This window comes from Rhopilema esculentum, chromosome 21, assembly GCF_057945365.1.
Source record: "Rhopilema esculentum isolate cy_ngs chromosome 21, ASM5794536v1, whole genome shotgun sequence".
Lineage (NCBI taxonomy): Eukaryota > Metazoa > Cnidaria > Scyphozoa > Rhizostomeae > Rhizostomatidae > Rhopilema > Rhopilema esculentum.
In genome coordinates this window covers 5148870-5162479 of record NC_142835.1, presented here as the reverse complement: position 1 = coordinate 5162479, position 13610 = coordinate 5148870, and the positions used below count along the sequence as shown (strand labels likewise).

The 13610-nt window shown below is 36.2% G+C and overlaps 2 protein-coding genes across 4 annotated transcripts in view; one reads left to right on the top strand and one right to left on the bottom strand.

Annotated features, from left to right (window-relative positions):
* Nucleotides 1–31: 31 nt before the first annotated feature.
* Nucleotides 32–1929, bottom strand: LOC135684338 (DNA-directed RNA polymerases I, II, and III subunit RPABC3). Its single transcript, XM_065199866.2, has 3 exons — nt 1794–1929; nt 999–1260; nt 32–449 (listed from the first exon to the last, which is right to left on the bottom strand). Exons 1-3 carry the CDS (start codon nt 1864–1866, stop codon nt 332–334), a joined length of 453 nt encoding a protein of 150 aa, XP_065055938.1. The 5' UTR covers nt 1867–1929; the 3' UTR covers nt 32–331.
* Nucleotides 1930–1962: 33 nt separating this feature from the next.
* Nucleotides 1963–13610, top strand: part of LOC135684322 (ribosome biogenesis protein BMS1 homolog) — a 15172-nt gene continuing 3524 nt past the window's right edge. Inside the window, exons 1-20 of one of the 3 annotated variants that reach the window (XM_089114771.1) lie at nt 1963–2347; nt 3359–3438; nt 3710–3898; nt 4322–4464; nt 5016–5137; nt 5577–5722; nt 5869–5934; nt 6284–6382; nt 7079–7113; nt 7777–8010; nt 8059–8113; nt 8472–8559; nt 9439–9540; nt 9812–10075; nt 11189–11375; nt 11707–11791; nt 12036–12224; nt 12765–12945; nt 13088–13146; nt 13362–13484. In XM_089114771.1, the coding sequence (XP_088970897.1) occupies nt 2008–2347; nt 3359–3438; nt 3710–3898; nt 4322–4464; nt 5016–5137; nt 5577–5722; nt 5869–5934; nt 6284–6382; nt 7079–7113; nt 7777–8010; nt 8059–8113; nt 8472–8559; nt 9439–9540; nt 9812–10075; nt 11189–11375; nt 11707–11791; nt 12036–12224; nt 12765–12945; nt 13088–13146; nt 13362–13484 (2787 nt within the window). In that variant the 5' untranslated portion in view covers nt 1963–2007. Of the gene's footprint in view, nt 2348–3358; nt 3439–3709; nt 3899–4321; nt 4465–5015; nt 5138–5576; nt 5723–5868; nt 5935–6283; nt 6383–7078; nt 7114–7776; nt 8114–8471; nt 8560–9438; nt 9541–9811; nt 10076–11188; nt 11376–11706; nt 11792–12035; nt 12225–12764; nt 12946–13087; nt 13147–13361; nt 13485–13610 lie in introns of all 3 variants that reach the window. The other 2 variants (XM_089114769.1, XM_065199846.2) reach the window with 2 other exon arrangements.

The window sequence follows — 13610 nt, the reverse complement described above, 5'->3', positions numbered from 1 at the left end:
GGAGCTGAAACAGAAGCAATGGCAAGACAAATCTAAAACTTCTGTCATGGTTACTAAAAACATAGAGCATAAGGTGTCAGTTATCCAAGAAGGCCTTTTTAGGATAGGATGATCTAATAAATACAAAATTTCATAGCCCTTTCTTTAATACAATATCCATGCAACTTCCAGTTGCCTCTTTCCCATGTACAAATGTAGTAACGAGTCTGCAAACATTTTATTAGGAACAACATTCCATATGCATCACAGAGACCATGTGTCTTTCTTCATTTTGAAAAGCCTTCTCAAAAGCTTCAAGGTTGAAAATCAATTTACAAAAACAATGAAAGTTCTAAAATGCCAGTCTTTTCATGAGCAAATAAACACGTTGATCTACTTCCAATCCATGCAGGTTATTTGCATCACCTTGAAGTCTCATGAGCAACCCACCAAATGAAACATGTGCTGATCTAATGAGAAAATAAATACATTTCATAACATATTCCTTTGAACAAATTTTTAAAGGTTACATTTCAAGTGTAGTTTTCAAGCATAACTGATAAAACACTGATGTACATAGGAGTGGAAAGTTAAAGTGTTCAACACAAGGCTTCTAGGTTGTAAAAAATTGGAAAATACTTAATGTTGGAAATAAATTTTCAAAACAGTTTGCATTATATTGTTTTTAACAGAACAATTAGAAAGCCAATCATTTTTACAAAGTTAAAAGTCAAGTACAGAGCAGTGTGAGCAGATATAATCATTTAAAAGAAACTGAAATATAACTAGAGTGTTTGAGCATTAGGAAGTCTTAGTAAGGAGCTTGCCTGAACTAGTTTGATGACAATATTGCTCAGTCTTTGCTAATAATATTGAAAAAGAATATTGAAATAAATTGAAATGTAAAAATGACCCTTTGTATAAGGCATGAAAAAGTAAAAAAACACTAAAATTAAAGTACAATAAAATTTTGGTTGAGGGAAGTAAAATATATTGGATAAAAAATAGTGAACACATACAAACGATTTGAAGATTCACTCCCAGAATCATCTGCATCAATTCTATATGATTTACCATACATCACATATTCAAATTGGTCTGCTTTTGATGGTCCAGTGTCAGATGGATTATACTCTCCGTCATCAGGCGTCTCATCTACTTTAAGAGTTGTTGTCAATACAACACTAAACTTGTCATTTAAGTCCACTGGATAAATTTGTGTATTCACATCAAGTATCATATCCATCTTGTAACTTTCACTTTCACAATGCAATCTGGAAACTTAAGTTTGTAAAAAAATAAGAAAAAATTCAACACATTACATTCATTGGAAAGAGGATAGGGTTAACCCCGCAAAACAGGTCTCCTTGGCAAGCTAGATTGGTTGCATTTGCATGGCAGCTACATTCATGTTAGAAGTGAATGGAAAATGGCAAGCAAAAAGGCCTTTGAACACAATATCGTTAATACCACGCACGTGCACAAGCAAAACAATAAACACATTTATGGAGGTTATGAAGATTTCACTGGGCGTGTGCAACTCTCAGCAGAAGAACCAGAGCAAACTGCAATAGAAAGAGTTTTATAAAACAGTGAAAGCAACTGCGTATTGCTTTACCGTGATACTCGTGATTTGACTTTCGTGTAGTCTGCCAATATCACACATAGTTCCAAGTCTGGGCACGTGCATGGACAAAGATTTTTGCGCACACACAAGATGGGATCTAGTAGTCATGTTGCTGATAAAAAAGACGTTAAAAATTTCGAAGTTGAAATATTTTATTCAATGCCAAGGCATAACGGTATCAAGCTACCTCTGTCGAACTTTTTCCCTCCTGGATCGATGTCTTTGACAAAGAAAATGTCTTCTAACAGTGATCCCGCCATCTTGTTCCGACCGAAGCCTGCTCAAACGATAAATGAAAAAAAGGCAATTTCCTGCGCAGCGCGGCCTGCCGCTAACAACAACAACAGCTCGCTGAACAAAAACGTGATTGAAAACATGGCGCATGGGGTAAAGAAGTGAAAATGGAAGACGATTCGAAGAAAGCACACAGGAAAAGACAAGCTGGCCCTAAGGCCGAAAAAAGAGCAAAAGGAAAATCGAATCCTGATAAGAAGAATTCAAAGGCATTTGGTTTTCAATCAGTGAAGAAGGCAGCGAGAACTTTTCATCGAAAACAAGACCTTGAGACTAAAAAACAGCATGTGCCAGTTGTCGATAGAACGCCTTTAGAGCCCCCTCCAATAGTTGTAGGGATTGTTGGTCCGCCAAAAGTTGGAAAGACAACCCTGATACGTTCACTGATAAAGAATTTCACGCGAGAGAAGTTTTCAGATATACGAGGACCTGTTACTTTAGTGTCGGGTAAGCGTTATTTCTCTTTGGTTCTTACTTTGAAATTCCTCCTGATCCCTACATATTACACCATTTTTACCCATTCAATGGTGGATCCAGGAGCCACGACCCCAGGTCCCTCAGAAGGAGCCCTACACTGGGAATGCACTGGTAATGTGGCTTGGTGCACTGACTGGGAATGTTTTATCTGGGGCTAATGTCTGTGCCGAAAAATTTCATGTTTGATAATAACCGGACCAGGGTGCATTCCATGTACTTAGGCCCGAAGACCTTGGCCTGCCGCACACCCAGGTTTTTTTGGTGTTCGGCATGGAAGCCAATAAATAATTTTTTGGCGTACTTTAAATTTTTGTGAGTTGGCATGCTTAACATGAAGCCATGTACATAGTTAATGTAAAACAAAGACTCAAACAACACAGTTTTCTCTAATAATCAGTTTTCTTTGTCTGGCGCAACAATTTTTACAGTTTTACTAACTGCACCTATATTTTCGGCATACCTAAACAAATGCCCAGGTGGACCCAGGTTGACATGGAATGCACCCTGGTAACCGGAATACAGGCCAATTTCTATTCTATGACTTTATCAATAATGGAGGCTCTTCTTGACTCAATGCGCTGGATTCCTGTATGCACAGCATGTTATGGTGCATGCAAGATGCCAACATGGTATCATTGAGGACACACCTTAAAACTAGATACATTCATTTTAAATATGGAAAAACTTATAGTTCTGGCACACCTAGCATTTTGGGGCAATTTTCAGGGAATCTGAGTCCCCCCCCCCCCCCAAGATCTTGTCAAAATTGGTCAAACTGTCTCAGCAAAAATGCTGGATTCACACTAAAATCTGTGCTGCAACTGCGCAAATTTTTTCAAATTACAAAAATGCTCGGATAGAATTTGAGGAAAGAATTCTCTGTGTTTTGTTAATCATGAAATTCATATCTCTTTTCTTGATTAGCTCTTTCCTTATATATAGGTAATTTTCTTCCTGAGGAAAGACATCTTTTCTTTATAGGTAAAAAGCAGAGGATCACTTTCATTGAATGCAATAATGATATCTGCTGCATGATTGATATTGCTAAAATGGCAGATTTGGTAAATATGTCTCTATATATATTAATTGCAAAAATTCCCGTATAAAATTGTGGAAGAAAAATTCACTTTGTTTTCTACTACAAATCATGTTGACCTTGTAGCCCACATATTAAGCTTGTATGTTGAGATCTTGATGGCCAAAGCTGGATAGCCCACTATTAGAAAGAGTAGGTTTGACATATTAGACTTTTCCATTGAAAATATATACATGTGTAATTGGAGACTTTTTTGCAAAGATTTCTCAGAAATAAATTAGTTTTCAATGTTTCAGGTGCTATTGCTTATTGATGCAAGTTTTGGATTTGAAATGGAAATTTTTGAGTTCTTAAACATAGCACAAGTGCATGGATTCCCTAAGATAATGGGAGTTCTAACACACCTTGATCTCATGAAAAACAACAAATCGCTAAAAAAGATTAAGAAGAAGATGAAGCAGAGATTCTGGACAGAGGTTTACCAGGTTTGTTTAAAATTATGACATCTTCATTTCATGAAAATTTTACCTATTTATATAAAAGCATATTTTTAAAGCATATTTTTGTCTATATCCTTATCTCACTGAAGCTTAGGAAGTCTTTTCTGCAACATATTCTTTTAATGTTTTCTACTAAGCTTTCAGGGTATTTTCTTGTTACTTCTGTTTACTTGTTTTTGAAAACTAAATCCTTGATCAGAGAAGAAGTTTTGCTGTTTTTGAATACTTTAATATGGCATAAGTTTGCTGAGACCTTTCTTTTTGTGGAGTTGATAATTAAAACTATACTCTAGCACCTGTTTTGTTCTACATCTTTTTTTTTAGTTTTATCAAATTAACTTTATAAATGGAAAGTGTATTACTGAAAGCTTCAGATTATAACCATGTGTCTCGTCTAAATTCATATAGGGAGCCAAGCTCTTCAATCTGTCTGGTATCACACATGGAAGCTATTCAAAAACTGAAATACATAATCTTGGGAGATTCATTTCTGTGATGAAATTTAGACCATTAAAGTGGAGAACTACCCATCCTCATATATTTGCAGACAGGTAATGTTTAGAAAGGAATTTTTATTCAGGCTTTTAAGAATATATAGTTCTCTTAACTATTGCTTTTGATTGAAAAATAATACAGTAAACTTCAATGTTTCAAATTTTTCCATTCATTTCAGCAATCTTCAACTTTGTGTAACTTTCTGCCTTTGCTCAAGAAGACCTATTGTTGTCAAACACATTCTTGTCAAATTTCATTCATGATTTGCTTGGTTACCATCTCTCCTGGCAAAGTGTTTTGTTTAATAAAATTTAATAGCAAACTCATTAATTCAACATTGCTGTTAAAATTTTATAATATTTCAAATCTGTAAAAATTTACACACTTGCAGCTTCTTGCAAAATTTTTAAAAAAAGATCAAGTAATTAAATATCAATATTGTGTCAATAACCCAAGAAACCTGAAACTGGAATTGGAAAAAAGTAAAAGCAATTTGAAATATATCCAGTGTAATGAATCATGTGAACTGTAAAATATATTCATATTTCTACCATCAAAGTTTTGGTTGCAAGTTCTAATGCCAATTTATATCTCATTGTCCGTACAGGCTGGAAGATTTAACTGACCCAGAGTCCATTCGGCAACAACCAAATGCAGACAGAACAGTCTGTCTATATGGTTATGTTAGAGGAGCTCATTTACGATATAATTCAAAGGTTCACATCATGGGTAAGCTTGTATTCTGACATTCAGAAATAAACAAAGTCTGTCTCTTGACGGTCTATAAGCTTTTGAGCTTTGATACTTCTATTTTAATTCTTAATAGTTATGGATACCTTGATCTGTAAATTACATTTTTTTATTGCTTAGTTGATTATGATAAACAAATGATTAATAATACTTGGCTTATATCAAGTTGCCTTACTTAATCAGGCTTCCAACAGGTAGGAAGTTTTGAAATTTGTCTTAATTTGTACCATTAAGAGTTTCAAACTAGCATTATGGCTATTGTAGTATTGGAAAGTAGTGAAATCCTTTAGAAGAATGGATCTTTTTCTATCACAATACATTTGTGTCATTGAAAGCTTTCCTTCTAAGCACATTGGAGAGCCATGTTATTTTGAAAATATTCATGTTACTGACAACATTAATAAACATCTTTCTACAGGTTGTGGTGATTATAACTTGCGAGAGATAAGCTATCTACCTGATCCATGTCCTTTACCAGAAAAGGAGAAGCGAAGGTCTTTGAATGAGAAGGAACGGCTTGTTTATGCACCAATGTCAGGGGTTGGTGGGGTTGTTTATGACAAGGTAAAGTGACCGTTAGTAGTTTTAGCTTGTGTTTGAATCGTTGCTTATACAGCAAGCTTCCTTTTGAATTTAATTTGTTTATTTTGAGGCTTAAAGGAAAGACACAAGTGTTATTGATATAATGGTTTTTGTTTATCTCATGGTAGGATGCTGTATATATTGATCTTGGGGGCAGCAGAGAGGGCCAAAAGGCTAGAGCCAAAACTAACTCGGTAAGACTTCAAGATTAAACTTTGTTTCCAAGAAACTTCTTCATATGAATATTTGCACCTATATAAATTGACACCTATTAAATTGGCACCAATAAAAACATTCCAACCGCTGATGAATTCGCTGAGGATTTTGCTCGAGTGGAAACCAGCCTAAAGATATATTCATTTAGAGTTTAAACTTTAAATGAGCATTAAAGCATACTTCATACAAAATTACCCACATTAATCTAATGAAACAAAGTAAGACATTTCCAGTTGATTACAGTAATAAAAAGTGTTGTTTCGTGTTTTGCTGCTGTCATAAAGTCACATAACTGATATGTCTAAATGAATTTTCTGTTATAAGCAGGATATGCAAGAAGATGACAACGAACTCGTATCATCGTTGCTTGATACTAAATCGACAATAGATGCAAAGATGTCCGCCAGTCGTCTGACTTTGTTTAAGGTTGGTTTACCTTGTTATTATTTGACTTTTGTTTAATCAAAGAAAACCTTATTCCTGGCGAAAAATTTACTCCCATCAAGAGAAAAGTTTGCTGGTTATTGCTGCTTTTTTATGCTTTTTAAAAAGACTGATTTGAAATTGCTCCTTCTATTCTTTGATCGCTTTTTGCGAGTATTGTTTTTTGTTCTTTGATTTGATTAGATCAATTAAAAAATTGTTGAAAGCAATGCAGAAAATGGCCTTAAAAGCAATCTGTCCTCTCAATGATTGGCTAAAGTTAACAATAGCTCATCCCGCCTTAACGGATTGCACTGCTCGCATTGGCTGGCCTAGCTGCGGTAGTGGACGACATTTAAAACTGCGAGCAAAAGGTGGTCGGAAATGGCAAAAAGATTTAATAACTGAAAATGAATGATGATAATGGAAGCATTTCTTTTCCCTTTTGACATATCTGTCGCAGAAACCAAACAGAGAACCACATTTTTTTAGCCACAGCTTCACTACAACAGAAACACAGCAATTTGATTCAAAAGCTCTGGAATCAAAGTTGTCACTGATTGGTCTTAATCGTTTAATTATCTATCAAGCTCAGTGGTGCGTGAATTTCACTCCCGTGAAAATAAAATTGAGCACAATAGGGGACAGACTGTCTTTAAACTTATGAAAACTAATTGAATTTTTATCTTGGTGGTTTAGAACTCTCAATCGATGATTTCACAAGATGTTGAAGGGTTAGTTTTATTTATTTCTTGGTACATTCCGGTTATCATAAATTTTAAAGATATTTGCACAATAGTGGTTTTAAATCAACTCTGCTATTTATAATTGGCAACTGATTCGAATGGCTGATTGTTAAAAAAACATATATATGCTACTAGTCAGATTCTAAACAACCCCGAGAAATGCAAATATTTAAGTTTATTTCCATAGATTTTGAGTACGCTGTGGTGTGTAGAACAGGATATTGCGATGTTGCAACTCTATGCTTAAAGGAATCTTCAGGCAATTAAAAATGCGTCTCGGTGTTGCAACTTAGCCTCTTACTGTTCTAGACACCAAACCGTGTACAGTCCTTTCTTTACTGTTTCCAGTATTTTATGTCAGCCGGATACAGAAAAAATATATTTTAATTAGTATTTTATTCAGACAGCTTTTAAACCACAAACGTCTTTGATAAGCCCTTTCACAGTGAGTTATAATACAGTTAGTATAAAGTTGCTCAGAAGAACTTCCACTTGTTTCCGTTCAATATGCTATGTTTGATTTGTTGTCTCCCTCTATGGAATGCCAAGTAGCCCAGAGAACATCATTTGAGCCTTAGTTTAATGACTATTGTAGCTTGCCTGAAAAATGCGTTTCGCCATAGTTTTTTGTTGCCATTACTCTATTAACAGGGATCTTAAGTGGACCCTGCCATCGCATGAGACAGTATCATCTGACGACAATCGAATAAGGCGGAAAGTTGTTTTTGATGGAGAAGACGACGGTGATAACGACAAAGAGAACATGGATGAAAAAGATGAGAGTGACGAGGAGAACAGCGACGATGAGAACAGCGACGGTGATAGTGAGGGTGTGAGTGATGACGATAGTGATGGCGGCGAGGATGGCGGCGAGGATGGCGGCGAGGATGGCGGCGAGGATGGCGGCGAGGATGGCGGCGAGGATGGCGGCGACGGAGTATATTTCGACGGCGATGAAGATCAGCCTGCTAGTAAAAAGAGTAAAAAGGTATCTTCGTTTTTATTGCAATGAATATAAAGTCAACTCTACGATAAAACGGGTTTTGTATTAATCTCAGTTGTTTGAAAAACGTTTGATGTACCCCGTTTTCAAAAAGCGCATCTGTAGATCTCATCCCGTGTAAACGCCTAGTATCCGGATACATTTGAATCCGACCTGGTCCAGTTCTCGTGTAAACAGGGTCTAAAAGAACCACCCGCGCCTTTTCCTTTAGAAGTACTCCCCTTTTGAGACGGCATCTGAATGGATTTCATCAAGTATTGTTAATCACTGTCGTAAGTCTATGTTCAACATGCGATAATTTTAGGCATAGAAGAATTTTATAAATTTCATCCTTTTCTGCTAGGAAACGTTTGATGAAGAGATTCAATTTGAAGATGACGAAGAAGACGACGAAGAGGTGGAAATCGATGATTCGAAATTTTCTATCGAAGGTTTGAATAAATAAAGCTTTTCTGTCTTGTAACTTTGTGATATGAAGCAATATATCATCAAGCAGCCATCTAATGTGAACCTACATTCCCGTACAGTGGCGGACACTTGGAAGGGGGCAAGGGGGGCGATTGCCCCCAATACTTTAGAGGACAATGGTCTTCTGTTCTAAAACAATGGGAAATGCGACGTCATCTTATTAAAACTATAGGCTTGCCCCCCCCAATATTTGACCAAGTGTCCGCCCCTGTTCCCGTCTTTATCGTAAATGGTTTTGTTAATATAATGCACCGAGTGTTTGCAATGTTATGCCAAAGCAGAATAAAAATTTTGATCGCTGACTTTCCTCATATAGATGAAATAAAAGAATGGAATAAATGATTGAAACAGTAACGTTTTTAGTGTTTAGAGTAGACAAATTAGAAGAATTGATATGTAGGTAATTAAATAGCACTGAAAATAATATTTTGTTTTACGTATTTGTTTCTGCCTAGCAGCGGAAAGTAGTTTTTGCGACAGTGCGTTGAAATAGAAGTGTCGTTGTGTATTGATGAAAAATGCAACCAGAATTGCATAGCGTGAACTAATTTTAAAACATTGTTGTAAGTCTATCTAAAGAGCACAAATTGCCATTTGATACAAGAGTAATACAGGGGTATTTTCCAGATGGTGAACAGATGGGCTCCAAAGCTAAGCTCGGGCGTTGGTTGAAAAATCGCTAAGCATTACTTCAACCCATCATCTGTTTTATTCGAAATATTCTCCAGACAAAATATTTTACATTAATTTATAGGCTTGAACTTTGCTTGATAATTGTTTATAACCAAAGTATAAAAAAGTCCGTCCTGCTTCTTATTTGAGTTTCAACCATTCCATTACAGATCTTGAAAAGTGGAAAGAAAACTTCAAGCGAAGGCTCCTGCCTCAGCTTATGCAAGGACAAAACAAAACAAGGGATTTGAAAGCGCTGATATACAACCAAGGTATGGTTTACTCCACGCTGATTTTGATATCCGAATAGCTTACTGTTCTTGCATGGGTGAAGGTGATATATTTATTTTAAGATAACCATGAATTTACATCACTACAGAGCCTTTTCCAGTTTTCCCAGCATTTGCAAAAGTGTGGACTTTCATTTTAAGTGTTAACTTGAAGAATGTAACTTATGCACTTTGTTGAGTGGTCGAGTAGAATCTTAATATACCATACATCCGTTGCAAAGTCTGATTACATCTATTTTTTGTACCATTGTAGATAGAAATATGTCTAAGCAAGGAAGGACTGACGAAGAAGAAGATTCTAATGAGATGGTTGGTGGATTGTTTTCCATTAAGACTCCGGGAAAGAATCTGAATAGCACGATACTGCACCAAAGAGATTGCACGCGTGAGCAATCTTGCGTGCAGTATTCGAATGAAGAGGATCTCCAGATGCTCTACGAGTCGATTAAGAACTGTTTTGTATCTAGGAATTCTTCAGGAGATCGAAAGATGGCGGATGATGAGCTGAACGAAGATGGTAAATATCAACCATTTCATTTGTTATGTAATACATTTGTAATTTGTGATTCTATTTGCGATTACATTCGCTATATATGAGACTATTTGCGATCACTGTTGCTGTTAGTGAGTCTGTTTGTGATTACATTTGCTATAAATGAGACTATTTGGGATCACTATTGTTGTTAGTGAGGCTGTTTGCAAATACATTTGCTTTTAGTGGGACTATTTGTGATTACTTTTGCTGTTAGTGAGTCTCTTCGCGATTACATTCACTATATGTGAGACTATTTGCAATCATTGTTACTGTAAGTGAGTCTGTTTGCGATTACATTTGCTATAAGTGAGACTATTTACGATCACTATTGTTGTTAGTGCGGCTCTTTGCAATTACATTTGCTATTGGTGGGACTAATTATGATTACTTTTGCTGTTAGTGAGTCTGTTCGCGATTACATTCACTATATGTGAGACTATTTGCAATCATTGTTACTGTAAGTGAGTCTGTTTGCGATTACATTTGCTATAAGTGAGACTATTCACGATAACTGTTGCTGTTAGTGAGTCTGTTTGCAATTAACCTTATTGTAAGTGAGTATATGAGCGAATACATTTGTTGTTACTGAGTTGTATAAGTATTGCAACAAAACGTTTTTAAATTATGTCCTTCATTTTATCAGCTCTTCAAGTGAAATATCCTTTCAAATAGTAATAGAAAAGAAATGTTTCCAAAAGTTGCAGATGTTTTTAGAAGTAAATCAAGGGAATCTAGTCATCAATTTTCCATTCAATTACAGATATTAATTGGATTTTTCTTAGCTGTATATTTAAAATCATATGTGTGCTTTCTGGCATATTCTTTCAATTTTCATCGCCCAGAATATTGATCCTTTACTACTTATATTATGACACAAAACTTGATTCTCAGTACTGTTAGAAGGTGACAGAACTTCAACATTGCAAGAGCCTTATATCTACGATTCTAGATTTGTAGTTTATGTGTATTCATGAACTTTTCTTCAAATAGATAACAATACAAAGTGCTGGGGTTTTTTGTTTATTGTGACTGTTAATTGGTTAATCGTGATAATTATTATATGTAATTAACTGAGTTTTTTCTGGCTGTTTAAAGATGATGATGAACTGTTTGGCGACTTCGAAGACCTTGAGGCGGGTGATTCACTACCGAATGACGAGCTAAACCAAGATGATGCCGAATCGAGCTCTGGCTCGGATGCCGATGACAAAATGGATGACGTGAACGAGGATGAAAAACGGCGGGAAGAAAAAATGAATCTGAAAAAGAATTTTGATGCTGAATATCCTTTCATTGTTTACAAAGATGCCACCATGATCCTTTGCCAACACCCTGGTATCAATACCCATTCAACGGGCCAGCATTCTTGTCTCAATTGGTCCTTTTTGCAGTTAAAGTCATGTGAATTTGAGTCCGGAAATAAACAATATAACTTTCCACTAGTGTCCTTGTTACGGATATTTTGAACCAGCAGATTATTGCTTATGGTATCTTGCTTTTGTTTCTTCTTACACAGAAGTCGCCATTTTGCTATTTTAGTAATTTACACGTAAATAGGTTCTTAGATTTCAGTGCCTCGTGGTTTAAGTGTTATTAAACCTTGACTATGTCAAGTATGACAATGAAACGGACAAAGAAAAGGATGGCGACGCCTCTTACTACGAAGAGCTCAAGAGGGAGCTGAGTCAACAAGGGCAGGTCAGTTCCGAACTTCAAAGATCTTCACAATGAAATGTCTAGGGCATTTTTAGTCACTTTCCATGCTAACGGTACCAACGAGACGTCTTGTCTTGGTTCATTAAGCCTACTTTAATAAGTCAGCTTTTGACTAGGGTTCTGTGACAATTTATTTAACAATTTTCTTACCTGCTTGCCATCTTTCTTTCCTGTCTGCACATCGAGAAATTCTTTGTTCAAATGCTATACTTTTATTCCAAAACAGCTAAACGCACAAGAATTCCAAGACATGGACGATGATGTTCGTGTACAGTACGAAGGATTTCGTCCGGGGATGTACGTTCGTGTTGAGATCCATTCGATGCCAGCTGAATTTGTTCAGAATTTTGAACCCTCGTATCCGGTTGTCCTTGGTGGTCTCCTGGCTGGGGAAGATAACATCGGATTCATACAGGTATATATTGGAATTGCATTGATGCTGATGCTTCAATGGTTTTTTTAAACTGAAACTTCATATCTATAGGCTAACAGCATGAATTGATTTTTATTTGATAACGTCAAAGAGTAGCTATACTTTTCATGCTCCCACTTGCATAGATTCTGAATATAAATTATTCGATGCGGAAGCCGTCCTTAAATTTTAATTAAAATAAAAAATTTCCTCCGAACGAATTTCACCGGCAAACTGGCTATCGTGCTGTCAGAGAATTTCGTTTATGTTATCTTTGGATGTGCTGTGTATTTAGAAAGTATTTTGAAGGAAGAAAGAGACTTGATGTTGATGTACACAAGTCCAGCAAATTGAACAGCTAAAAAATAAGAAGTGTTTATAGTTTATTGGCTCGTTAATTTTTCAGTGATTGAAAAATATTCAGGTCTGGAAAGAACGATCTTTTTGCAATCTTAGTTAGTCTTGCCTTTAGGTAACAAATGGCTGTTTCTCATTATGATCATTGATTTGCAGTTGTAACTTTAAACTATTTTGCTTTTTTAGGCGAGATTTAAGAAGCATCGTTGGCACGATAAGATTCTCAAGAATCGAGACCCCATCATAGTGTCCCTCGGTTGGCGAAGATTTCAGACGTTGCCTCTTTATTCTGTGCAAGACCACAATGGGCGACAGAGGGCCCTCAAGTACACGCCGGAACATCTGCATTGTTTAGCTACTTTCTATGGTAAATTTCATTTGTCTTTTGTCCTGTTCTTGTCTTCTTTTAGTAATTTTATTCTTCTTTATCTCAGAGCCTGTTTTTCACCTAACAATATTTGCCTGGCAGTATCATTGTACCAATGTTGAGTCGATAATTTCTTCACCAGGGCCTGTTACACCTCCAAATACAGGGATATTGGCAGTCCAATCTGTGTCCGGATCAAAAGTAAGTTTAGATTTTCTCTTTTGTAAGCTCCATCTCTATGCAACTTCTCAAAGAAGCCACTTGAAAAATTTTCTGTTACCCACTTACGTACATCTCTGTCTATGAGATAACGAACGCTGTGCGACCGACCTTTTAACAGCAGTCTTCATTAATTTATCAACCAAAATGAAGTTTAAGCAAATCAGTTTCTTACAATGTTATCCATTTTCTTGCAGTCGAAATTTCGGATCAGTGGCACTGGGGTGATTGTTGACCAAGACAAGTCATCTCAGGTTGTGAAAAAGTTGAAGTTGGTTGGCACGCCTCTAAAAGTTTTCAAAAACACGGCTTTCGTAAAGGTAGGGTTTTAAACAATATTTTATACAATATTTTCAGAGCCGATGCCAATGGGGGTCATGGGAGGGCGCGTCACCCCCTATAAGGCTGTTTGTCGGGAAATCTGAATGTTTGTAAGAAAATTTCAG

Excerpts from the sequence above, each read along its gene's own strand:
- LOC135684338 (XM_065199866.2), bottom strand. The coding sequence starts at position 1,866 with ATGGCGGGATCACTGTTAGAAGACATTTTCTTTGTCAAAGACATCGAT. Across the intron at positions 1,261-1,793 it reads AGGGAAAAAGTTCGACAGAG|TTTCCAGATTGCATTGTGAA; the intron begins GTAGCTTGATAC and ends TACAAACTTAAG. Across the intron at positions 450-998 it reads AGTGAATCTTCAAATCGTTT|ATCAGCACATGTTTCATTTG; the intron begins GTATGTGTTCAC and ends TTTTCTCATTAG.